Source organism: Coptis chinensis, chromosome 5 (genome assembly GCF_015680905.1).
Source record: "Coptis chinensis isolate HL-2020 chromosome 5, ASM1568090v1, whole genome shotgun sequence".
Lineage (NCBI taxonomy): Eukaryota > Viridiplantae > Streptophyta > Magnoliopsida > Ranunculales > Ranunculaceae > Coptis > Coptis chinensis.
Window position 1 is genome coordinate 9,987,543 of NC_141460.1, and position 27,268 is coordinate 10,014,810.

General features: G+C 37.3%; 3 protein-coding genes across 12 annotated transcripts; all 3 read left to right on the forward strand.

Moving 5' to 3' along the window:
- The first annotated feature begins 275 nt into the window (after positions 1-275).
- Positions 276-14,942, forward strand: LOC147496605 (uncharacterized). Of its 10 annotated transcripts, none has more exons than XM_086559565.1 (11): positions 278-450; positions 761-811; positions 935-1,017; positions 2,023-2,808; positions 3,279-3,378; positions 3,466-3,561; positions 3,748-4,428; positions 4,563-6,788; positions 6,881-6,953; positions 13,888-14,032; positions 14,350-14,942. In XM_086559565.1, exons 1-11 carry the CDS (start codon positions 411-413, stop codon positions 14,353-14,355), a joined length of 4,287 nt encoding a protein of 1,428 aa, XP_086415691.1. In that variant the 5' UTR covers positions 278-410; the 3' UTR covers positions 14,356-14,942. The 10 variants fall into 10 exon arrangements, 9 of the variants coding, with proteins under 9 accessions (XP_086415697.1, XP_086415694.1, XP_086415691.1 ...); XM_086559567.1 differs by having other exon boundaries at positions 279-450; positions 3,748-3,828; positions 3,958-4,428; positions 13,888-14,942; XM_086559570.1 differs by having other exon boundaries at positions 279-450; positions 3,466-3,501; positions 3,748-3,828; positions 3,958-4,428; positions 13,888-14,942.
- A 2,079-nt stretch (positions 14,943-17,021) lies between these two features.
- Positions 17,022-18,571, forward strand: LOC147496606 (uncharacterized). Its single transcript, XM_086562616.1, has 2 exons — positions 17,022-17,615; positions 17,888-18,571. Exons 1-2 carry the CDS (start codon positions 17,022-17,024, stop codon positions 18,569-18,571), a joined length of 1,278 nt encoding a protein of 425 aa, XP_086418742.1.
- A 690-nt stretch (positions 18,572-19,261) lies between these two features.
- Positions 19,262-19,744, forward strand: LOC147496607 (uncharacterized). Its single transcript, XM_086562617.1, has one exon. It carries the CDS (start codon positions 19,262-19,264, stop codon positions 19,742-19,744), a length of 483 nt encoding a protein of 160 aa, XP_086418743.1.
- Positions 19,745-27,268: the final 7,524 nt, after the last annotated feature.

The window sequence follows — 27,268 nt, forward strand, 5'->3', positions numbered from 1 at the left end:
AAATTTTCTGCCAGTTTGCTTATGGTTTTACCCTTTACATATTTTCTCATATTTATAATTTTATATTTTCTCATATTTATAATTGAAAATGACAGATGTGCGGTCCAGATCTGGGCGCATTGGGATGCATTTCAAGCCATGCGCATTGTAGATTTGTAAAGAAATTAAGTTAACCGGTCCAACTCAAGTTCAACAGCCCACGTCAGCACTCAGCATATATGCATTAGGTTGTCTTAATCTCCACGTGTCAAATAGCTAGCATACTAGCACTTGTCTCAACTTAAATTTTTTCTCAGTTATACATAAGATCAGTCCTTAAAACCTCATTTCATTTCTTTCTCTCTCTTCCCTCAAAACTATAAAAATCCTTTTCTCCTTCCTTCAATCTCAATTCTAACTTTTTTTTTTCAATGGCGGAAAATAAACTCGACGTGTCTTTGTCAGCTCAAGGTTGATTTCAAGTTACTTTTATTTGATTAATCATTCAATTTCTTGTTGATGAATGTGATTTTTATATATGTTTTCATTTATGTATATAGTCGATAGTAGTTATTGAATCAGTAACTTAAATAGCGTATAATGGGGACATCATAATTTTCAATTTGAATTATTAGGTTAACGTATTGATAGTTCTACAAATGTGATTGAACTAGTTATTTAACAGGTGCTTGTTGTATGCTTGAATTGATAGTAGTAATTGAGTAGATGACTAAATTTTTTGGTGATAAATAACAATTGCTTGTTTGTTATTATGTGATAGAAACTACATTGGGAGTTAAAAATGAGGAAAAGGCACTCATCAAGTCTAAAGGTTGGTATTTACTGTCTTGTAAAATCTGTGTATTTTATATTTCTGCGTGTCTATGAACTGTGAATAGAAGGAGATTAAGTTTTATTGTTATCTTTTTGTCAAATGCTGTATATCAAATGACAGCAGATAGCATTGTAGCTTTATCTCCTCAATGGCTGTATGCTAAACCAAGTGAAACCAAGACTGGATTTGCCAGTGCACCAGGGGTATGGATTTCTTAAGCTTCTGCTGAACTATATGTATCCTCATACGCACACTGATACATACATTGACACACACACACATATATATTGTTGTGTGGTATTACTGTCTGCATGTTCCTTGTTAGAAATACAAAGAAAAAATTCATGCAAAGCATGCAGTTATGAAGGTCGGAAGTCAACCTTTTTTTTGTATATATAATATGAGAAACGACAGATCAATTTCGTAAAAGGATAAGTTCTGGTTGGAATATTCTCAAGTTATTGTGCATTTCATGTGGACAACTGTTCATATCTATATAGCATTATCCATAATCTGATTTCCTTTTCGAGGTGCAGTTCAGTTTGTTTGACTTTTATCTATATAGCCTGTTTAGTTTCAAGTTATCTGCAATAAGTTGATTCATACTTGAAAATAGTTTTGGTCAAAGCTTATTGTTCTCGTTATTAAATCAGTGACCGCTAACATTTCCATTTTTACATTTTTTGTTTCAAGTTTCAAAAACTGTGCTAATTCTATGTTTTGAAACATATCTGGCAGAGGCGTCTTCTAAAATCTCTAACAATTAGTCTTGAGTGTTAAAATCGGATGTACTGTGTTGATCACTCCTATGACTTCTTCTCAGATAATAGATGTCTGTGCTACTATCAGACTTGTAGGTCAATGCCCTTTTCTTTACACTTTTTAATTAGGCATCAGCTTCATTCTGTTTGAGATTCATTTCTTAGTCAGGAAAAGTGCAAGAATCTTTAAAACAAGATTCTACACTCTAACCCCAGGCCTTGACGGACACTTGCTCATGAATTTAATGAAAAATTTTACACCATATAGAAGAAATAGAACTAGTTTATTTTTATTATGCTACACCCTCCCCACCCCCCCCCCCCAACCAAACAACCACACACATTTCAGTTGTTCCTTTTCATATGACAGGAGGTATCAAATTCTTTTACACATGGAAACACAATTTTTAACTTCATACTGAGGGTCTGCATTTATATGGCTTTCAGGATAAAAAAGAGCGAAATAGAGTTGTGAATGAAAATGAAAGTGGTCGCCACTGGCACGAAGAGGAGAGAGACACTGGCATACTTGGCCAAAGAGATTGTACTGAAGAAGATCGACATGCTGACAATGATTCAAACAAAGAATCTGCTGAGGGTAGGGGATCAACTTCAGCTGATCGCTGGAATGATGCTGGCAAAGGTAGTTCTGGTCTTGAAACACGGCGAGAGGGCAGATGGTCTACAAGGTGGGGTCCTGATGACAAAGAGAAGGATTCTTGGTCCAAGACGAGGATAAGTACAAAGAAGGAAGATTCTCTTAATGACAATAAATCATCTGTTGGTAGCACTCGTACTACATACAAGCGTGGGACTGACTCTCGTGATAAATGGAGGCCACACCATCGTTTGGAAGTTCATTCAAGTGGACCACTGGGTTACCGCACATCACCAGGTTTTGGTATAGAGAGAGGACGTTTGGAGGGTTCGAATGTGGGATTTGCTCGTGGACGAGGAAGATCAAGTATATTGGGAAATCCATCACCTGGAAGGCCTTCTTTGACTCTCCCAATTGGGGCTCCTTTAGATAGGAATGCACGTGTATTTGAAAAGTTGAATCTCAGTTCTGATACATTTCGTTACTCCAGCGGAAAACTTCTTGATATTTACCGGAAACAAAGTCTTGTTCCATCGTTTAATGATGTACCTAAGGGGCTGGAGGAAGTATTCCCAATAACAGAATTGAACTCAAACATACCTTTGGCTTTTATTTCACCTGGTGCAGAGGAGGAGGTACGCTTTTACATTTATGTTTATAGTGTAATCCATTTGCTCATCGTGCTCAACCTGACTCCCAGTATTACGGAATGATGACGTAGTATGTTGAATCAGAATGCAGTAAAACTAGACTAACATTGAAAATTGTGTCATTTGGTTATTAGGGATGAAATACCTTGAGTAAGAATGTTATAGAACTAGAGATGCCTACTCATGCTAGACCTCTATAACTTGGAGGACAGACTGTCACTCCAATAGTGTTAAAGGATGCTTTACGCTTCTACCAGTTTTAAGAAGCAGAAATCACTTGGTGTTTTTTTTCCCTTGCACTCATTGTGAATTACTTTTGAAGTGTTTTTAGTACCATAGACAGGTTCGCAAAGTCTCCATTCTTTATCACATTATCTTGAGCGGTTTCTACTTATTAAGTACTAGTTAGAGACTATGCTGCACTTTTAATTACCTTAATACTTTTTTGGTTACAGGCTGTTCTTAGTGATATATTTAAGGGGAAGCCCACAAACAGAGGAATATTATGTAATCCATCCAGGAACAAGATCATGTGCTCCGATGAAAATGTAACAGGTAATCAAGATTGTTTCCACTAATTTTCTGTCCACTTGATGCCATGATCTCTGAATATTGATTAAATTGCTTTCCTCCGTTTAACAGGCATTGGAGAAATGACATCTTCCCAGAGGAAACATGGTGTTCACACTGTTAATATTCCTGTGAAAACTTGTGAATGCTTTCGAAAAGTTGAGCTAGGTAATGCTTGTGGAGAAAATGGTACTGGGGGAATTGTTGGCTATGCTTCTCATTTGAACATGTTAAATGTTGAACTATAGCGCTTTATGCCGCTTTTAAATTTTTGGCCTAGTCTGTCGTTAGCTTTAGGTGAAAGCATTCTTTAACTAGTTGTCACTTACTTGAGGACTTATTACTTTGTTTCAGCAAGAGATCCATCTAATAAAGAAAGCTGTGTGTCAGATCAATTAAAAGATGAGGATATCAGCGGTGGACGAAATCTTAATGGTATTCTCTCTATTTCTGAAGTTGGTGAACATAGGAATCCCAACAATGTTTCTATGTTCAAGCAGTCTAAGGTTGGAAATTTCTTGGCTGTTCCTGTTGATAGTAGTACTGAGTTACCTGATGACTCAGGTATCCTATTTGATAAACCAGCAAGTGAGGAGGTTCCTGTTAGCCATGAGAAGTACTCAAGAAGCAAGGAAGAAGCTAATTTACGAACAAGGAGCACATCACTCAAGGAGTTGAGTTTGTATTATAAGGATCCACTGGGGGTGATCCAGGGACCTTTTCTCGCTGTTGACATCATCTCAGGGTTTGACCAAGGATTTTTTGGTACCGATTTACTTGTCCGTTTGTCTGATGCTCCTGAAGGAACCCCTTTGCAGGAATTAGGAGATGTCATTACATATTTAAAATCTTCAGCTGGGTGTAATTCTACTACTGAACCCATTCCAAGGGTAGAACTGTTTGATTCTATTGTTGGTACATCAACTGCTAATGAATTTCATGATCCTGCTGTCATCAATGAACATCGATTGGGAACTTCTGATGTTCAAGGTCTTTCAGTTCGTGATGTTTATTCTGGGATGTCTGGAAATGAAGGTACTTCCTAGTTATCTCTAATCAATCTATTTGTCATTGGACAATCACTAGTTCTTTTGGTGGTTGAATTGTGGACCTATGCTATCATTTCTATATAGATATTGCCATTCTAATGCCTTTGTTTTGCTGTGCAGAATTCATGTTTCCTGGACAGCCTGGAAATGACAATGACAATCTTATTAGGAAAAAGTTTGGTAACCATTATGATACCCTGAGAAGTGCTACTACCAACTCATTTCTTGCAAATGGAGCAGCTGAAACTTCAATGCTAACCCATAAGGATGATAAACCTCATATGAAGCGTACCTTGTTGTCGAAATCGGCTTCTGAAAGTGATCAGGCTCAATGTATGAATCCAAATGTTTTAAGAGATTCTCCGTTTGGGACTCATGAAGAACATTCATTTGGTGTCACAAATGATCCCCCTTTTGTTCAAGAGGTGTGGTCTGGTAATCACAAGAGTGATACATTTTCTGATAGCAACTCATTTCCAAAATCTGGGAATGGTCACCAATCTTTATGCGTAGAACAAGATAGTAGAATCTTTGAACACGACAGTAGGCTCTCTGACCTAGCAGAGCAATTGAATTCTCGAAAGTTGCAGAATAACCAGTATCAAAAGCATACTCAGTTTTCTCCCTTCTCTTCTATGCATTTGAATGCGCATGTTGTACAAAATGCTGGTCTTTCTCACAGCAGGCATCCCGTTCACCCCCAACTACCTATCAGTCAAGCAGTGTCAGATTTGGAACATCTAGTGAAACTGCATGTTCAACGACAAAGGCAGTTTCAAGTTCAAAAGCATCATATGGAGCAGCAGCAACTCCATCATCAAAATATGCAATTACGACATCATCAAAACTCCCAAATTCAACAATTGCGTCTTAAACAGTTGCTCCATCAGCAGATGTGTGATCCTGGCTATGAGCAATCAGGGGTTGACTCTCTTAGAGACAAAACCATGCTCGATCAGGTGCTCAGACAGAATGTGGAACAAGGGGGCATGCATCATTCCCGTCCCCCTTCAGGGCATCCTGATCCAAAGCTAGAGCAGGTCATCCAAGCAAAATCTGGTCAGGGTCTCCAAAGAGAACTTCTTGATGACTTGTATGGCCAAGTGCTTCCTTCTGAACTGCAGCGCCATAGGCAACAAGAACAAATGCAAGCAAGTCTATATTTTATGGTATCAAGGAACAAGATGGCTATCGACGAAGGTTGCAACCATGCTATCTGGTCTGTTGAGAAAATTGGTCAGTTCGCCCAGACTGGTTCTAATCCTCTTCTGGATGCCTCAACAGAAATAAGTCCTTTTAACTATCACCAGCAACAGAATAGTCCTTTCTCCTGCGAGGAACACCTAAACTTTGGGCAGAATCTTAAAATACTGGAACGTCAGCAGCGAGGGATTTATGAACAGAATTTGGGGCCATTTGAGAGATCAAGGTCTTTGCCTGCTTGTGGTCCAGGTATGAACCTGGATATTGTAGATGCCCTGGCTTGTGAAGGTCTTGACCTGCAGGAGATGCACAATCATATTCACTCAGCTTGTCGCATGGATTCTGTGATTTCTGGCATCTATGATCACCACCCACAAGTTCCTCGCCAGTTTCATTCTTCAAACAAGGATGCAAATGAGGGCCAAAGCTGTGTGAAGTCGGGAGACTCAATGGATTCTTATTTGCAACTTCAGATTGGACGAGAGAAAAGGGAGGTGGAAGTTAATATGTCATCTAAGGGCCAAAGTTCATGGTTTCCGACTATTGGTGATGATGAGAGCTCAAATCCTGTTTTGCTGGACCTGCTTCATCGGCAAATGCGCCTTCAAACTGCACATTCATTTGAAGTGGGTGGTAGTGATATAACCTCATCCAGTGACAGGAGGGATTCTTCTTGGTTCTTTCCCGGTTCAAGTTCTTCCAGTTATTCATACAATAACCTCCAATCACATGGAACCAGTTCCTCTGTGGAAGGGCGTCAAAGCTCTAATCTAGGCAATTCCTTGCAGAATCGTTTCGTGAAAGCGGATATAAATCATCACTCAAACAGTTTGGAAAGTAGTGATAGATTGTTTAATAGATCTCATTCTGGGCCACCGACTGAGGAGCAGTTTTCCCTGGGCCTGAAAGAGGCTGCTCAAGCCTTGTACAGGAATGCTGATATTATTGGTACGTCATCTGTTCGTACAGAATCAAGGGATAGAAATCAGGGGGTGAGGGGTGGTTTTGAAAGCTGGGCTTTGAGAGATAAACAACTTTTAGAGATTCAAGGCAGAGTGGCGGAGCAATCAGGAATAGATGCTAAAAAACGTTTGCAGATACCAGCTATTACTCCCATTAGGCATGACAAACTTGGAATAACTGGTAATTTCTACTCATTATTGATCTTAGCTTTTGTTTTCTACTGTGTTTTTAATTATTATTATTTTTTAAGTAGTTTTATATGAATGGTGCAGATGAAAACATTGGTTTTTGTGACTATAATATGGGAATGGATAACAGATCTGGCAAAGATATGGCTAAAGTAAGGTGCGAACTCTTTTTCTCTTTGTTGTTGTACCCACAAGAACTGTAATTTAAATTCTTATGTTTCGGTGCAAAATGTGTATTTCTTACTGAGCTGAATCTTGAAATCGAATAATGTTTGAGTGGATCATAATTTTCGTATCATACGAGTTAATTCTACGACTGGAATCACTTAATTCTAGAAAAACAGAATTATTAGGAAAAAGCTGTAATTACTGGGATACGAGCAGTGGAAAAAGACGATTGTTAGACCTAATATACTCCACTCTGGATGCATCAGGAAAAGTATCACTAAATTTATTACACATCATATGACATATACCATCAGAGGAAAGAAACATATGTCCCTACTTCAGAAGGCCCGATGCCCGATGCCCGATGCCATAGCTCCACAGATAGGGGTGCAATTGTGCAAACGGATAGGTTCGGATTCGGGTATGCATGTATCTGAATCCGAATCTGACGGATATTAAAAATTATATCCGAATCCGATTTAGATATCCGAAAATTAATATTAATTAAAATTTTATTTGCCTTGAATAATTCATTTTATCATTATAAAAACTATATATATTTGTCATTTATTATTATTTTTTTGTTATTATACTTTTATATTATTAGTATTTGATTTTATATAATATTTTACACACTAAATAATTTATATATTAATTATATATAATAACTATTAGTTTTTTAAATCGGATCGGATATTATCAGATGCGGATATGGCAGTATCCGAATCCGAATCTGATATCCGAAATTTTCGGATAATATCTGATTTTTTAATCGGATTTGAATATTTCGATACCCACTTGCACCCCTATCCACAGATGTGTTTGTGGCGTGTGTTTTTGTTGCATAGATCATTTTTTTTCAACTTCTCTGAAAACGTAGATGCAATTTTTGAACCACCATTTGCATTGCGTGTGTACTGTTTAATACTCAAAAGCAGAATAATTTCATTCTGCAAATTTGAAGGCTTTAATCATGGGAAAATGGGAAACCTCTAGCTAAGTTGATATCCAAGAGAGGACTAATTTGTGATTTGGTCTAGTATATCTCCACACTATAGAGCATATACTTAAAGTCTTAATTTTACAAAAATGGTATTACATGTTGAAGCTCAAAGTTCTGTCATAGTGTTTGTGTCACATGGAAGCCGGTACAAATGTTAGTTCCGGATTATGTGTAACCTCTAATCGGTTTTGTAGCTTCAGGATTTAGCATTAGGATTTAAATGATTTCTGATAGAGGATTCATATCCTTTCCTTTACGTTAAAATCGGCAAACAGAAAGGAGAAAGCCGGACGTCCAGTCATGGTGGAATGTTGCACCTGTTCACCATGGCGCACCACCCTTTCAATGGAGTCCATGCAGCCTATGATGCTGCGACACAGATAAGTTCAGTCTATATCGGTTTATGAATACTTTAAATATAAATAAGATATTGAGAAATAAAACTAAAATTCTTAAAGAGACATAATAGTACTCCAACCAAACATTTCCTATAGCGCAAACACAAACACAAACAAAGTATAAATTAGTCAGTTCGGTCTATATTTGTGTATGAGTACTTTTGGCGCAACGGTTGTTTTGGCCGTTTCTTTGCCTTAATGAGATCTCCGTTTCGACTCCACCTTCGAGATTTTGAAGGTGTTGAATGGCCTACTGGTTAAGACTTGGGTGGTTGGGCCCAAGGTCTTAGGTTCGGTTCCCACCTTCACTGGGGAAAAGGTATTTGAAGAGATTAGGGATTGAAGGTTCAAGTATTAAAAAGCAGGTCTCCATCTATCTCTATATCCCCCAACTTCGACTTAAATTCATACTCCTCATCTCCCTCCTCTTCTGTGACCTCATCCGATACAACATATTCTTCTTGAAAATTGTATTTTAAAATTTCTAACGCTTCTATAGGCTCTAAGAAGTTATCCACTTCATACACTTCTCCAACTATTCTCCTAGTAAGTCATAAACCGGACTTGACATCTTCATCATCAACATTCGCCACTATCAACAATCCATCTTTGCGGTTTACTAGCTTCAATTGCTAGTATTACTCCTACCTCTCTCTCCTCTCGTCTTGTTGACGAGCTAGGCATTGAATTGGAGATAGATTAGGCTGTAATTTGCCCCTAAACATACAGTCTCCTATCTCACCTATTTGGCCTAGCCGATTTCCTAAACACTAGGGGCTTAGGAGAGTTTATGAAGCACCACCTAGCGCTTAGGGACTGCCTAGGTCAATTTTTAGAACATTTTCTTACCATTTTTACACTAAAGGATGGAAATGAAATGGGTATGCAACCTTAGCCACCCAAACCATGGAGGGGGGTCGATCCCACACTTAAACATGATCAAACCACACTTCGATTGTGGGACCACTCTCTGGAAAGGTCAAGTGGCTAGTGGATCATTTACCAAGTGTGATTGTGTGCACATTATAGAAGGAGAGAAACTTGAGGGTCTTCAAGCTTGAGGAGAAGGAATTGCAGAAGATAGTGGAATAGGTGAAAGTGGTTTTGTTTGCTTGGGCTAGCTTATTTCCAAGAGTGGGTTATGTTGACTTCATTTGTAAATTGTAAATAGGATACTATGAACTAAAGAATTTGTATGTGTATGGTCTTGTAGCATCTTGCTACCATTTATGTAACTTGTAATACCAATAAAAAATAAATAAATCATGTGACTTGTAATATGTTATTATTGAAACTTGAATTATTGAATTAATGAATTAAATTTTACCGATCAAAAAGAATAAAGAAAGGAAGGAAACAACTCTTCAATCTTCAGGGACCCGGCTCTAGTTCTTTAGTCGTATATTAATGTTCCGGTTGGGAGAGAGTCGGAGTTCTGCTTACTACAAGTATAGAGATTGACAAATTCGATCCCAAATTGCAGAACTGTAGTAGTCTTCCCTAACTTATACAAAGGTTCTTATCGTACCCCTTTCCTCTTTCCTCTTTTTGGTTTTTGGTTAAAGTGACTAGAGTTTAGACAATGCAATATGCGTCTTTGAGATTGTGGGATAAGGTGAGAAGAATTAATTTATTATTTTTATTTTTTTGATAAACAAATATATATATATATACATATACATTCCTTATCTAAAACGTAGCTACTTAAGTTAACTTAAAATAAGTAAGTAAAACTTAACCTAGAAAATGAATTCAAACCTAATTATTTGTGGTTATGAAGCACTCACCATAAAGATCATCTCCACAAAATTTAAGTTCATTTGGAAACCTCTAATATAGATAAAATTTGTTGTCATCTTTAAAAAGAAATCTACGGTTCAGAAATGTCGAGTTTTTGCAATTAGTTTTTCCCAGTGTTAGAGGTTTCCAAATGAGCTGAAATTTTGTGGAGATGATCTTTATGGTGAGTATATCATATCTACAAAAAATTAGGGTTTAATTCATTTTCTTTATATAAATCACTATATATTGGAACACACATCACTAGCTCTCGAAGCTTTCCCCATATTGGGAGCTTGTCAGGTGCTCTAACGCTCCCCCACTTGTTTCCACTCCACGCTTAGGCGACTAAGTTTTCAATTCAACGTTAAAATTCTAGTATTTATTGACAACAACGAAGAAAGTTTTGAAATTTTGCAAAATTTCTAGAACAATACGTAATAGATATTTTGACATTGGTGTTCTGGTAAGTTTTAAAGAGTTATGAAAGGTTTGGTAATATTTATGTCCAAACTTGGTTTTCAGGCTTTCGATGATGTAGATTAAACTGGTAGATTAAACTGGCGGAAGTTTCAGTTTATCAAATCTACTCTTGAATTAAACAAAACAACTAAAACTAAAACAAATCTTTATTTCTCTTTGAAATATTCTCAATAACACAACTCTCCCAGAACCCTAATTAGAAGCCCATTATTTATACTAATCTTAAAAACTATAAGCCAATAGTAACACGACATGTGTCAACAACTAAAATAGAATAACTAAACTAGTAGGCTCACGACCCATGGGCTTGGACTCAGCTAAGGGGCGCACACGTATAACACTTGACATACGAACTAATACTCTGCATCATTCTCCCCGGGTTGAAAAGAACTCGTCTCGAGTTTGTATACGCAATTGACTGATGAAATTCGCTGTAGCTGATGTCCATCACTCTCCCGCTGTTCAAATGAATTCAACCTCGAATTTTGCCCAAATATTGGCTCAAACAAATAACATGATACCACAATGCTGCTAGTACTCCTTTCTTGAAACACAACGAATACTGGAAGTCACGAAGTATGCGTTGAAGTGTTTTGTGGCTGCGAGCAAAAACCTTCTCAAAATTGGTTAGAAAAAGATCAATATAACCACCACTTTGTGCTTGCTGAGGTGGATGAACAAGACCTTCATAGATCTAGTCAGCAAGACATCTTTGTTGCAAAGGATGGTGATGAACCTGCTGATTTTGTTTGTTATCACACTCAAAACATGACACAACGTGATTAAAAGGTTCACGAACTAATGGAGGAACCTCGACTGGATGGTCATGCTGGAGCCATTGTTCAACTCGTTTCTGGTCTGCTGTTGCAACTGTATCAGTAAGACCTGGGTGAGGAGTCGAGAGACCAGACCGAATATCAAAAGGACGCAGTGGTTGGTACTGGTCTGCAACCTGTTCTAGCAAGATAGTATCTGTGGGTGCTGGAAGTATTGTAGTGTCTGCTGGTGCAGTAGTAGTGACCAAGGTAGGAGGCGAGAGTACTGTAGTCACAATAGGCGTACCCACCACTTCAAGACCTTGCGGCGCTGGAGCAATCTGTAACCTAGAAAATTCTTGTTGAGGATAGCTTGGCATAGGCGCATATCCCAGATTAGGGTTAAGCACATACTGTGGCACAGATTGATACTGATTAGGATTCCAAGACTGATAATAAGGAGAATAATCCTGATACATCATCTGCTGCTGATAGAGATTTGGATAATAACCGAATGGCATAGAAACTGGCGGTGTCTGAAAACTTTGAGAAGGCACCATTAATGGTGGAACCTGTGACGGCTGCTGAAAAGGTAAACTAACTTATGAAGAAACCCTAGAATTTTGTTGTTGGGCGGCTAGAAGTGCATTCAAGGCTTCTTGCATAGCTTCAAACTTGGCATTCAAACCCTGATAATTTTCTTCTAGGTGTTTCATCTCTGGTTTCTTGATATACGACATAAAAATTAAAACTTTGATTCAGGAACGATTCGTGCTCCGATACCAAATGATGTAGATTAAACTGGCGGAAGTTTCAGTTTATCAAATCTACTCATGAATTAAACAAAACAACTAAAACTAAAACAAATCTTTATTTCTCTCTGAAATATTCTCAATAACACAACTCTCCCAGAATCCTAATTACAAGCCCATTATTTATATTAATCTTAAAAACTATAAGCCAATAGTAACACGACATGTGTCAACAACTAAAATAGAATAACTAAACTAGTAGGCTCACGACCCATGGGCTTGGATTTAGCTAAGGGGCGCACACGTATAACACTTGACATACGAACTAATGCTCTGCAACATTCGAATTTCAGCCAATTATAGATTTTGAAACATGAATGAGACAATGAGTCCAACAATTAATAATAAAATTGATAATGATTATCGTAATAGCAATTATAATAATTACTTTATGATGTTATTATATTCTAACTTAAGATTAATATTTATATTAGCGAAAACGATTAACGATTGGTGCTCAAAGATCTCCCTTACATTATGAGCAATGTCCCCTACATTATGCTCTAAAGCGATAATGAGTTTATAGAGCTTATTGGTGACATGAGATTCACTATTTATGCCTGTCGTCATAGAGATAGATATGGGTAGTGAGGCCCTGTCTAAGTTGAAACTTGAAAGTCACCGCAAATGATATGGAGCCACCGTCTTGCCCTTAGACGATTATCTTTGATCTGTGTACAAGACAATAAGTAGATAGTACTTGAAAAGCCAATATGGTTTGTTTGACTTTTAACTTCAATACAACTTGATTAGACCTTTTTTTTTTGGATTGGCAAGTCTGTTTTTTTAAATGAGATAAGTAACTCTTTGGTGTTGGTGGGGTTTGAGCCCCAAACCTCTGGTATCATCACCCAAAGGTTTTACCAACTTTGCTAGTTGGCACCTGCAAGCTCGATTAGACATTAGCTTCGAATGATTTATTATTTGTTTTTTACAATATCCTTTATAAAATGGTGTTCATTTCTTTTCGCTGGATTGGATTCATACTTTTAATCTCACCATTAGGTAAATATTTCACATTTTCACATGGAAGTGAACCAAAAATATTCCATTTTCTTGGCATCAGTTTTTGTAAGCCACTATCTGTATCCAGAGCCAGGTCTAGCCCCGAATCTAAATGAGACAATTAGTGTTGAGATATTAGGATTCAACTCTGATCAAGAATTCAAGATATGAGTCTAGTTAGATCTGCATCATATCTGACCCATTTTATGTAGCAGTCAAATAATCTGACGATTTCTAGCAGTTTTGGTGGAAAATGGTAGCAGGCTATTAATGCTCTAAAGGAGTAAGGGACCACAGATTACATCCGTTTTATTGATATTATAAAAATGCACCCTTATTTTAAGAATGGCTTGGTAGAACGTCGTTATAGTTTTGTTTGGTTTGCTTTGTTTGCTTGTTTGTTTGTTTATCTATTTTTATTTTTTTCTTTTTGTTTGTGCTATTCTCTAAGTTTGTTGATTGTCGACTTAACAGTGTCAAACTCTCACTGAATTAAACTGGCAATGGTTTTGAAGTGAAAAAAAGTTTGTTTTATAATCAGATTATTACGCAAAGCATACACATTAATTGGCTTTTAACTTGTACATCATTGATCAAGTGAGAAACTGCTAGAAAATTAAACATCTCTTATGTAATGCATTTCTCTAAAAGTCATTTGAATACTACTTATTTATTTATGTTTGGACAGGGTTTCTCTTATACCATTGAAAGGGTTTGATGACTCCTCTCTGCCTTTGTGGGATACGTCTTCACCGTTACGAGAACCTCTTTCTGAACTGGACTCTAATACAACTAGCGAAAGAAAGAGTGCACCAAGCTTTGGAACTTCTGATGGAAGTATCTGATATATGTGGTTGTTTGATACTTCTCATGAGTAATACTTTATTAAATATATGTTGCTAGATAGACCGAGAGTAAGATTTGGAGTAAGTCTCAGCTGAGAATTTATTCAGTGTCGACGAAAAAGTAATAGAAGTATACAGTTATGAGATTACTATTGCTCTTCATTGTGAAATTCAAGATTAAGGGGTATCCTTTAGAATTCATTTGGTGTTACAGTTCTTCACTAGTAGTGATCTTCTGTCATCTACTTTTCTTATACGTTGAAGCTATTTGCTTGACAAATGATCTGGAAAATGTCTACTCTGTAGATTGAGGACAGAGAATCTGAATAAAATATGGCAGCTAGGATTTCTGATAGTTTGGCACCCGGCAAGGACATGGGTTTGCAGTGGAAGTCATCTTGCAATGACCCGTATGTAGACATCATTGGTAGACACTCTGAAGAGCTATTCCTAGAGAACGGTGCTCCCAGAGTCAGATTCTAGCATTGGAGGTTTAGAGTCATCTGATAGTACAGAATGGGGCCGAAGTGGCATAAAGAAAGGGGATAAAGGAAAGCAGACAGATCAAGCTCTTCTAGGATTCAAAGTATCCCGTAATGGTATCGTGATGGTTGAGATACAGCGTCTGGAAGAATTACATGCCTTCATCTGTTTGTATCAACGTTTTAACCAAAAGCCTCTAAAACTGTATGGTTTCTCATATTCATCTTCTTCTGTAAAGCTATTGCAGCAAGATAATTTTGTACTTTACTACAGTGATTTTAGGCATTCTCATATCAAAAGAAGATCCCCAATGAGAATGTTATATAGTGTACTTAGGGAGTAATCAATGCACTCAACAATAGAAAATCTTCATAAGGAAGTTTCAGTAATGAAAAGCGATAATCATTTAATGCAAGGCATTGCTGGGATCCGGCATATTTTGTGTCTATTTATTTATTTCTGAGTAGACTTGATTTAAGCATTTGTTGCCTTAGTGCTTGCTGCCTTGGACAAATAGTTTTTTGTTCAGGACTCGAAAATTATTTCGTTCTGACTGTTCTTCACACTTTGTTATTTTCACTCCAATAATTCCCCCATTTTATTTTTTTTCCTTCGCCCTTAGATCCACACTTTCTTTCTCTCGTTCTTGTTGTGGGCAAATATCGTCATACCGATATTCCAACCTGAAATATGACGGTATATTACGAGATGTTAAATAAGTTTGTGCATTACAGGTAGGAAGCGGGAAAAAGGAGGGAGGAAGAAGATGGACACGCGGCAGTTGATAATTGGACAAAGCTATGTTTGCAACACTATATAAAGACTGAAAGTGGAAGAAATAGATTCATTCAAAAATCATTACACAAAATCATTTGTAAAGAACGAGAGAGAAAGAGAAAGTGAGGAAATTGTAACCGCCATTGTTACATCTTAATAAAACTGAGTTTCCAGTATAATTCATTCTTCATTTTCTCATCTTTAGTTTTCATCGTTCTTATAAATCATAAGTGATTAATCTGATCACTACATTGGCGCCGTCTGGGTTCAAAGACAAAGATCGAGAGTGTGATTTTTTCGTTTTCTTTTTCTTTGGTTGAATCCACTAATTGAAATTTGGGTAGAAAGAGTAATCAAGATGCTTCCAAAATGTGCTACAGCAAGTAAGGCAATGATGGTGAATGAGGGAAGCACTTCTCAGGCTATATCTAGGAATGAGGAGCGAAGAACTCGAAGATCAACAAGTAGGATGATAGAAGAAGCAGAAAAATTGCAAGAGAAAGAAGTGTCTTTAAAAGATTTGTTGAGAAGAATGAATGAATTAGAAAAGCAGAACCAGATGTTAATGGTTGAGAATAAATTGATAAGGGAAGAGAAGGAGAAGCGTGCTGAAGACGCCATGTATGAGAAGGATGATGAGGAGTCGAGTTCAGGAACTCCAATAGTGAGAAAGAGCCATCTCGAGGAAAGGAAAAGGAGTCATATCGAGGAAGTACAATCTGTAGCGAGAACGACTCCGAAAGAGGTGAATGAAGAAGAAAATAAAGCCTTAGTCATGAAGGAGATGGTGCAAGAAATGATGCAAAAGCAGTTAGGAAATCAGTTGTTGGAAAAAGTCTCGGCATCGATGAGAAAGCTGGCAGATGATGTTGGTAGAAACCCATTAAGAAAGGAGATAGAGAGGGCATTGTTACATTCGAAGTTCAAGAATCCAAAATTAAGCCAATATGAAGGAGCTACGAACCCCATGGACCATCTGTTTAGTTATCGACATTAGTTCTCGATATATCAGGGCACCGAATATTGGGATACTGTCTTATGTCGGTCATTTTCATCAAGCTTGAAAAGAAAAGCATTAAAGTGGTTTTGCACAATTCTAGAAGGATCCATTTCATGTTTCAGAGAGATTGAAGAAAGGTTCCTGACTAATTATGGTCATCAGAGGGTCAAGCCAAAGCAAGTGTCAGTTTTATTCCAGTTGAAGCAAGCAAAGAAAGAGTCATTAAAAGATTTTCTAACAAGATTCAAGGCTGAAACACAGGCGGTGGAAAGATTGGATGAGTTAGAGATGACAGCAGTCATAGCTTTTCAAGCAGGGGTAATCCCAGGTTCTTATATGCATAAGTATTTGTTGAGGAAAGAAGTAAAAACTTTGCAAGAGTTGTATGATAAGGTGGATAGAGATATCATAGTAGAAGAAGGATTAAGAACTGCCACGGTGCAAGCAGTGTTGCAAGTCACCGACACCGGGAAAAAAGAGAAGGATAGTAATGATCGATATGAAAATCGAGACTCATCGAGGTCAGATAACAAAAGGCCTCAGGAGTAGTAAACAAGTCGAGATAATCAGCCTCAACAGCGAAGGAAATATGACAGAACACTGAAGGAGGAGCTTGATCCTAGTAATTTCATAGCTATAAATTCCACGACGGAAGATATTTTGCGGCGAATAGCAAAGGAAGATTTTGTGGTATGGCTGAAATGCACTCTTAGAGAAATGAAAGGAAAGCCATATTGTCAATTTCACAGGATTGAGAACCATGAGACAAATAGGTGTCTCCAATTATTAAAGGAGATAGACAGGCTTATGAAAGATGGGAAACTAAGAGAATTTCGTGCCGATGTCAGGCCTGCAGAAACAACAACTATCAGAGAAAATCCATTGGGCGTAATAAACATGATTTACAAGGGAGAAATTCCTCAGAAAAAGATTGTTCGAGATAAGATAAGGAAGATCTCGACAGTTAAAGAGGTGCTCGAGGTTAATATCGAGCCAGTGCCAATAAGTCAGCAGTTGATATCTTCTAGCATTCCGGGAACAATCATGTTCGTACCAGAGGATTTGTCTAAGGTAATGTTGCCACATGATAATGCATTACTGATCACTCTGCGTATTTCGGGTTATGATGTACAAAAGATATTAGTGGATTGTGGAAGTTCAGTTAATATTTTATTTTGGAAAGCTTTCAAAGGAGTTGGTCTCGACGAGATGCATTTAAAGCCACCAAAGTTCAATTTATATGGTTTTAATGGAACATCTACAAAACCTGCTGGGGAGATAAAATTGCCAGTTCGAGCGGGGTCTCAAATGGTAATGACGAAGTTCGTGGTCATCAAGCACCAATCTGATCACAATGTGATATTGGGAAGGAAATGGATACATAAAATGAGGGTCGTATTACTAGTACATTTTATCAAAACTTTCAGATTCCCAACTGTATATGGATTGCACGAGATTAGGGGAGATCAATCAGAATCAGAAAAGTGTAATTTCGTTACAGTAAAGGGAATGATGAAGGGGAAAAGCCAAAACACCGGGGGCGTCTTGGAAAATTCTGCTTGCTTGCCGATACTAACATACAGATACAGGAGCAGGTAAAGTTCACTCAAGAGATGAATAAGCATGAGGAACCACCATGGGAGAGGAAAACCATAGAAACAGTGAACAAGATTAACATCGGTAAAGGGAAAGGTGAGCGTAATACGTTCATCGGTACAGAATTGGCAGACGATATAAGAAAAGATTTGATAGTGTTTTTGGAAGAGAATCACGATGTTTTTGCGTGGTCAATGTCGGACCTCACCGGTATCGATCCAGAAGTATGTTCACATAAACTGAATATGGAGGAAAATGCAACGCCAATACATCAGAAGCATAGGAAAGTAAGGCCAATGTATGAAGATGCAATCCAAGTAGAGATACAAAAGATATTAGATAATGGCATCATTAAAGAAGTTGAGCATTCTGAATGGGTAGCAAATATAGTGGTAATACCTAAGAAGGATGGTCGAGTTCGAATATGTGTCGATTTTACTGATGTGAATAAGAAGTGTCCAAAGGACTATTATCCCATGCCCAGAATTGATGAATTGGTCGACAGAATGGCGGGTTTTGAGTTGATCAGTTTTTGCGATGGATATTCAGGATATTTTCATATTCTAATGGCGGTAATAGATCAATTGAAAACGTCTTTCATGGTCAATGGAGGTATATATTGCTTTGTCAGAATGCAATTTGGGTTGAAGAATGCGGGAGCCACGTATTAAAGGCTAGTGGAAAAGATGTTCAAAAAACTCATCAAGCGTATTGTTGAGTTCTATATCGATGACATGGTCATCAAATCTATGAAAGCTGGTGATCATATAAAGGACCTCGATACGGTGTTCAGAATATTGAGGGAGTTTAATATGAAGCTAAACCCTGAAAAATGTACTTTCGGGGTCAGTTCTGGGAAATTTTTGGGTTATATCGTTACGAAGCAAGGTATCGATGCTAATCCTGATCAAATACGAGCGCTTCAATAAATATCATAACCTACAACTCGAAAGCAAATACAAAGGCTGACGGGAAGAATAGCGGCGCTCAATATATTCATTTCCAGAACGTCTGATCGCTGTAAGCCACTTTTTAAATTACTTAAAAAGAATGTCAAGTTCTGTTGGAATGAGGAGTGTGAAGATGCATTTTGTGAATTAAAGAAATATTTGCAAGAAATGCCAACCCTAACAAAGCCAGATGAGGGAGAAAATTTACTTCTTTATTTGGCTGTATCGGAATTTGCGATAAGCTCTGTCCTCGTGAAGGTGGAAAATGGTATGGAAAGACCAGTGTATTTTCAAAGTAAAACGATGCTCGAGGCCGAGACTCGATATTCGATGATAGAAAAGTATGCCTTGACATTGTTATTCTCATCTCAAAGATTAAAGCCTTATTTTCAAGCACATTCAGTGATAGTAATGACGAATCTACCGCTAAAACAGACTTTAGCAAAAACTGCTAAATCAGGAAGAATGTCTAAATGGTCGGTACTAATAAATGAATTTGGAGTCGAGTATCAAAACTGCATATCGGAAAAGAGTCAGGTGTTATCCGATTTCCTGGCTGATTTTCCATCTGAAGATGCCAGTTGGGGCATGGAAGAAGAAGATCTCGCAATGCTACAAGAGCCTGATGATGTTGTCGATACAGATGATCCATGGGCTGGAGCAAATGGTTGGAGACTATTTGTTGATGGATCTTCTGGAGGAAAGGGGTATGGCATAGGAGTAGTGTTGGTTACTCCTGAGAATCAAAGACTCGAGACTGCAATAACATTGAGTTTCCATACATCAAACAATGAGGCTGAATATGAGGCTTTGATAGCTGGTCTCGAGATGGCTAAATCTTTTAATATAAAGGAGTTATCAATTTTTAGTGATTCGATGCTCGTGGTCAGCTAAATTAATGGGGGATACTCAGCAAAATGTGAAAACATGGTCGATTACTTGAATTTTATAAAGTCTAAGTTGAAGGATTTCAGTAAAATAAGGCTACAACATCTCAATAGGAATGAAAATCGATATACAGATGCTTTAGCATATGTGGTAGCAATGCTGGAAAATATGGAGGGTTGTACTCTGCATATCGGCGTTCAAGAGAAGCCGAGCATTGACATTGAAGGATTATCAGTTATGGAGATTGATACACTGGGGGCGTCATGGATGGAACCATATACTTCATATTTGGCTTGCGGGAAAATAGTGGAGGACAAAAATGAGGCCAGAAGAATCAAATCGGGCGCCCAAAGATATATATTGATTGATAGTGAGTTGTATCGAAAGAATCATGGAGGTCCACATTTGAAATGCGTATCGTATGGGGAAGCACAACTAATCATTGCTGAGCTTCACGAAGGCGAATGTGGAAACCACTCAGCTGGTAGGTCATTGGCCAATAAAATTACAAGATAGGGATATTTTTGGCCTCAAATGCGAAGGGATTATCTTCGATATGCAAAAAAGTGTGCAATGCCAAATTCATGGGAAGGCCACACATGTCCCAGCTGAAGAGTTACATTGTGTTTCAAACCCATGGCCTTTTGCTCTATGGGGTATGGATATTGTCGGTCCGCTTACACCAGGGAGGGGCAAAAGAAGGTTCATATTGGCAGTCACAAATTATTTTACAAAATGGGTAGAAGCCATAACTCTACAACATATCAAAGAAAAGGATGTCGTAAGTTTCCTTTTTGAACGAGTCATATGTCGATATGGGTTGCCTTATGCTATTATATCAGATAATGGTCTGCAGTTCGAAGGTGGGAAGGTGAAAGCTTTCTTGGAATCTTACAAGGTTAAGCACTTCACATATGCGCCATACTATGCTCAAGGTAACAGGCAGGCAGAGGCAACAAATAAGACCATTATGGATAATATCAAGAAAAAATTAGAAGACAAGAAGGGTCTGTCGGTGGATGAGCTAAATAGTGTTTTATGGGCTTATAGAACAACACCTCGAATAGCCATGGGTGAATCACCTTTTACTTTGGCTTATGGTATGGAGGCAGTAACTCCATCAGAAATGGTGGTATTGACATCCAGAGCAAAGATGATAAAGAGTGGTCAGAATAATGAGAGAATGGCTTCAGAAGTTCTTAATCTCGAGGAAACAAGGGATCAAGCAAGGCTAAAGCTCGACACCTATCATAAGCAGCTTAGAAAAGCTGTCAATAAAAAAGTAAGACAAAGACATTTTCAGGAATGAGATTTGGTCCTGAAAGTGGTTACTCAAGCTACTAAAGAAAAAGGGGTTGACAAACTAGCAGCAAGCTAGGAAGGGCCTTACATCATTCACAAAGTCGGGATCAATAAAGCTTACTACTTAATAAAGGCTGAAGGTATAATATTATCAAAGCCTCAAAATGTAAGCAATTTGAAAGCATTTTATTAATAAAGAATATTTCCAGTATTATGATGTAATTTTTTGTTATCAAGGCCATACGATCAATAAAAAATAATATCATTCTTGAAATCAATGTTGATACGTGTATAACAAATATTTGTATCTATAGAATTATATGAATGATAATAGGTCAAGCAAAATCCTGGTGATCTGTAGATCCTCATCTCGATACCAGGTCAATAAAATCCAGTTCTTGGTAGAAATGTCAAGTTCGGGTCAAAAAAATCCTGGTGATCTGTAAATCCTCATCTCGATACCAGGTCAATAAAATCCTGTTCTTGGCAGAAATACGAGTTCAGGTCAATAAAATCCAGTTCTTGGCAGAAATGTCAAGTTCGGGTCAAAAAATCCTGGTGATCTGTAGATCCTCATCTCGATACCAGGTCAATAAAATCATGTTCTTGGTAGAAATGCGAGTTCAGGTCAATAAAATCTAGTTCTTGGCAGAAATGTCAAGTTCGGGTCAAAAAATCCTGGTGATCTGTAGATCTTCATCTCAATACCAGGTCAATAAAATATTATCCTGGGCAGAAATGCAAACTCAGGTCGGTAAAATATAATTTTGAGCATAAAGGCGAATGGAGAAATATGGAATACATAAGGTTGATTGATCGACACCAGAATATGGATGAAGGAAAGGTATGTTTGTAGGAATAATATTTAAATACAATATGGATGTCGAGTGTTGAATATCGACATAAATTTGTTTTTATGTCAAAAGCAGAAGCAGGTGTTAATAATTAAGGAAGCTAGTATCAGAGATAGTGCAATAATATTTCATCAGAAAGGGAACAAGGGTAGGCGAAGCAGCCTATTACAGGTTACAATAAAAGATAAAATATAAGAAACAAAGTTAATCATAATCTTCATCGTCATCATCATCTTCATCTTCATCGCCATCATCATCTTTATCTTCATCTTCATCATCACCATCTTCACCATCATCTTCATCAGAATAAATATTGGGAATTTCTTCATCATCATCTGCGTTACCTTTGGCATAGTCATTACAATGTGGATCTTTCAACCATTCATCGCTATGGTCATGTTCATTTTCTTTCTCATCAGTTTCTTTTTCTTCTTTGTTTTCTTTGTCTTCTTTTGTTTCTTTTTCGGAATGCTCTTCATCATCAGAGAGGTCAGTGGTGTTACAATCAGACCAGCGTTCTGGGGGAGAATGATCAGAAGGATTGGGTAAAACCATGCTAATGACCATAATAATAAGGAAGAGGGAAGTAGAAGTCATGTTTTTTAAGATAATCAATAAGGAAATGGAAAGAGATAGGTTAAAATGCAAAGTTTTAAAGGGTTTTTATAGAAGAAAAAGTGGGCACGAATACCAGTTTTAATGTTGATTTGATAAGAAAAAAAGAATGACTAATGGTAGGTGTGCATGAAAACGAGAAAGAGGTATGGAAAAGCTGTTTTCTTCGTTGTATGTGCATGGGACAGTCAGAGGTTCGAAGGATGTTTGTGTAAGTACAATCAGTTTTGGTTTTTAAGCCTGTACTTTGTGGGTCAACATAATATATATTGGCTATAATAAGTGCATGTCAAAGAATAATATTATATGATAAGTATTGATACTACTTTTAGTGGGAATGATATCGAAACTCGTTTTAAAAATTTAAGTATATGATAAGTATCGATACTACTTTTAGTGGGAGTGGTATCGAAACTCGTTTTAAAAATTTAAGTATATGATAAGTATCGATACTACTTTGAGTGGGAGTGGTATCGAAACTTGTTTTAAAAATTTAAGTATACGATAAGTATCGATACTACTTTTAGTGGGAGTGGTATCGAAACTCGTTTTAAAATTTAAGTATATGATAAGTATCGATACTACTTTGAGTGGGAGTGGTATCGAAACTCGTTTTAAAAATTTAAGTATATGATAAGTATCGATACTACTTTGAGTGGGAGTGGTATCGAAACTCGTTTTAAAAACTTAAGTATATGATAAGTATCGATACTATTTTGAATGGGAGTGGTATCGAAACTCGTTTTAAAAATTTAAGTGTATGATAAGTATCGATACTACTTTGAATGGGAGTGGTATCGAAACTCGTTTTAAAAATTTAAGTATATGATAAGTATCGATACTACTTTGAATGGGAGTGGTATCGAAACTTGTTTTAAAAATTTAAGTATATGATAAGTATAGATACTACTTTTAGTGGGAGTAGTATCGAAACTCATTTTAAAAATTTAAGTATATGATAAGTATCAATACTACTTTTAGTGGGAGTGGTATCCAAACTCGTTTTAAAAATTTAAGTATATGATAAGTATCGATACTACTTTTAGTGGGAGTGGTATCGAAACTCGTTTTAAAAATTTAAGTATATGATAAGTATCGATACTACTTTGAGTGGGAGTGGTATCGAAACTCGTTTAAAAATTTAAGTATATGATAAGTATCGATACTATTTTTAGGGGGAGTGGTATCGAAAATTGTTTTAAAATGAATATACAGGTTATATAAGTATCGATATGTTTTTTCGTACTTGTTTAAGAAGGGTATAGAAAATGAGTTTATTTTCCTGTTTGAGGATGTTAAATATCACAAGTGTTGCATACAAAATGAGTCTATAGAAAGCAAAAAGGTATATTTTCCACAGTTTACAAGGAATGTTTAAAAAGTTACAAAAGCAGCTTAAGCCAGTATCGACATTCAAAATTCCTCATCAAAATCGGAGGACAAAGATAGATAGATCATTGTATCAAATATTACATTCATTCAACTTTGTAAAACAGAAAGATTAGAAGTGGGTTCAAGTCTCGGTGGGTTTGGCGTTGAACTTCTCTGATTCTAAAAGTCTGTTGAGACCAACATGAATATCTGGATCATCTAAGATATTAGGAGTGCTAAGGAGGGAGTCGGGATTAAAAGGTGGAGTAGAAATCTCCGTCTCGGCCGCCTCATTTGCAGGAGGAATGGAATCCACAATATCATTTCCAGCATCACCAACACTAATATCGGAGGACAGCTCGCTCTCATTATCAGAATCCAGGCCTTTCTCTTTGATGATATCAGCAGGAAGAAATTGTCTGAAACCTTTCATGGTTTCCACACAATATTCCATTTGTGAAGCATAGTCAGCCACTTGGGAATGTGCTTTATCTAGTTCAGTTTCCAGGTCATTCTTTTCAGCTGCCCGTTCAGATCTTTCAGTAGCGAGGGAGATTTTGGTTTGAGCAAGTTATCTTTCCATAACCTGGAAAGAGGTGTTCAATTTCTGATGTAGCTCAATGACTTCATCAAAGTATCTCTTTGTCTCGGCAACACGATCTTTTTCTTTCGCAAGAGAATGTTCAAGAGTGTTTTTGTCCTTTTTCAGCTGCTAAATTTCTTCCATATAGCGACGTCAACTAGCCATATCACTCTCAAATTGCCCCACAGCAGCAATTTTAACCTGGAAAGGAGAAGATATGGTTTGCAGATAAGGTGATAGATAAATAAGGGTAAGAGCAAGGTGAGGATTAGAAACTTACTTTCTCAAGAGAAGTGCATAGGAGTTGAAATCTTTCTTCTGTGGTGATTTCGATCATTGCTCGCCTATCTCGAGGAAGGATAGTATTCATCACAAGAGTTTCTCTGAGACCAGGTACAGCAGGGTCAGATAATAGAGAGGCATTTTTTTTTAACAGAGGTATGATCTCGAAGAACAAGTTTAACTTCAAAGTCGCTAGTGGATGAAGAGGAGTCAGAAAAAATAGGCTTTGTGGAGGACGGATGAGTTAAAGGCTTGGAGGGTATAACGGCAGGGGTAATGTTGGTACTCTTGGCAGGCTTGTTGGGTTTCGAAGCTGGTGGTGCTGTAGTTTGGCAAAGTTCTTTTCTTTTTTTTGAATGATGTACTGGGTTGACATTCTGATCTCGGGAGGAAGTAGGAGCTTGGGATGAACTACCATCTGTTGGTTTTTTCTTGCTCATAAATTTGTGGAGCATCTTCGAGGTTTTGACTGGAGCATGAGAAATACGAGATGTCATATATGTGAAAAATAAGCAATGCTGAACAAATACATCGTTCAAAAGAGGATAATTATAGAAATTGGGAATCTCTTTCTTGATTTAAGGAAAAAGATCTTCAGTTATTCTAAAACCATTAACAATATATTCAAAATAACATCGAGGAGTATTAATGGGTAATTCAATAGAATTGAAGTTTGTTCTGAACAGTTGTTCAGAAGAGCAAGGTCGTAAAGGACATGGAGTAGTGTCACATGGCATATCAGACGTGGAAGGTAAGGAATCTTGACCTCGAAGAACGGAACTTTTTAGGAAATATAAAGGAGCGACATAATTGGCGGTATCGGGAAGCTCGACAATCAATTTTGGATTGCCATACTTATCAGCGCCAGTTCAAACATTGACTTCTTTGTCAGTGCCATTTAGAAGATCTGTTACTCTAGTGGATTCCCCAAGACTTTTCATCGAGGCTGGTTTAGGAACTGAAACAAACTCGCAATAATAGATCAGTCAGATAAAAGCCTCTAGATAAAGGAGGTAGGGGATGTCGAAAGATAACGTACCATTAAGGTTAAACACAGGATGTGCTAAGGATGGAACTGCTATCGATTCATATGACTCCCACTACCCAGATACAATGATAGGGAATAATGGCCATCTGAAATCAGTATCTCGATTTTTCCTTATAATGCCAGTACGGTGCATTCGTCTTTTGGGATAAAAATAACCACTAGGTTCTTTGATATTATGTTTGTTTTTCTCGATACATTCAATAAAGGTATAGTGTTTTTGGATATCAATGAGACGGATTCTTTTAGAGGGCCGGACATCGGGTTCCAGATGAGAATTATAGAAGTTACAAATATATAATAATCTCCAGAAGTTGCCTGTGCCTTGGCCAGGAGAGATGGCCAGGTAGTTCAATATTTCTCAATCAAGCTTCGATAAGGGAAGACGCAAGGCGGCAGCCAATTGCCCAACAGCAATAATGGTAGTTTTGTGTTCGCCGCTTTGACATTGAGTTCTTTTTTTACTTCCAGCGTAGTGTCGAAGTTAGATAGATTCGGGTATTTGGTAGGCAGCTCTAACTATATGCAAGTTGGGTCTTTCAAGAAAGCAGGGATCCAAACCACCGCTCCACATGCTATGATCATCAATAATTTCCCGATCGGTATCTGAATCCACAGTTTCGAAGGGATGGCAGGGTAAGCCATCAGCCAGATACGAAGCGTGCCATGTTGTTTCATCAATTTCAGTTCTTTGAGATGAAGAGGCTGAAGATGACGAGTTGATTAGAGTTGCAGATTCAACACTTTCATTAGACATGGTGGTATCACTAGAAACAATAATTTTTTTTATTAGAAGTATATCCTTTATCTGAGCTACGATACTATCGTTGTATCTAGTATAAGTATATAATATGTTATTTACTAGGCACGTATCGAAGTCTCGAGAGGATAATGTCGGGGTTCGAGGTGAAGAAGTGTGTCTCAAACGTATACGTTCTTGACGTCGAAGCTAGGATTGTTTCGAGAGAGTACGTATAAAGTTAACACAAGTTTTTCTCCTAGCCATACTGTCAAAGATTGTAATTAAGAATCTAATTAGTATAAGGATACGCATGTAATTTTCAAGCACTCAAAACCTAAACCCCAAGTAGAATAATATGGATAAAAAAGATGGCGAAGTCAGTTTAGTTTATTTTCAACAAACGATAAAGTTGTAATAGGAAATAGTATGTTTAAGTTATTTTGTAGTACTAACCTGATATTGTGCAGAGAAATTCTTTGAAAGTAATAGTGAGTACAGACAAGATGGAGCTTTTTCTGGAGACGATAATGGTGGTGGGGTTATAGATGTTTTTGTGTAAAAGTGAGGAAAGAGAAGATGAAACAAGGTTTTATAAGTTTGAAAAAGTGAAGAGAGAGAAAGAATAAAATACGGCATTTGTGATTTCAAGGCAACTGAGTTGTCTACAGTTGTAACCGTTTGAATTTTGAATTTGGGTTTGTGGTTATATTTTTTTATGGTTCTCGAAACATTCAAA

Excerpts from the sequence above, each read along its gene's own strand:
- LOC147496605 (XM_086559563.1), top strand. The coding sequence starts at position 411 with ATGGCGGAAAATAAACTCGACGTGTCTTTGTCAGCTCAAG. Across the intron at positions 451-760 it reads CGTGTCTTTGTCAGCTCAAG|AAACTACATTGGGAGTTAAA; the intron begins GTTGATTTCAAG and ends ATTATGTGATAG. Across the intron at positions 4,429-4,562 it reads TGGGATGTCTGGAAATGAAG|AATTCATGTTTCCTGGACAG; the intron begins GTACTTCCTAGT and ends TTTGCTGTGCAG.
- LOC147496606 (XM_086562616.1), top strand. The coding sequence starts at position 17,022 with ATGAAAGGAAAGCCATATTGTCAATTTCACAGGATTGAGAACCATGAG. Across the intron at positions 17,616-17,887 it reads TTCGAGCGGGGTCTCAAATG|ATACAGGAGCAGGTAAAGTT; the intron begins GTAATGACGAAG and ends ACTAACATACAG.
- LOC147496607 (XM_086562617.1), top strand. The coding sequence starts at position 19,262 with ATGACGAATCTACCGCTAAAACAGACTTTAGCAAAAACTGCTAAATCA.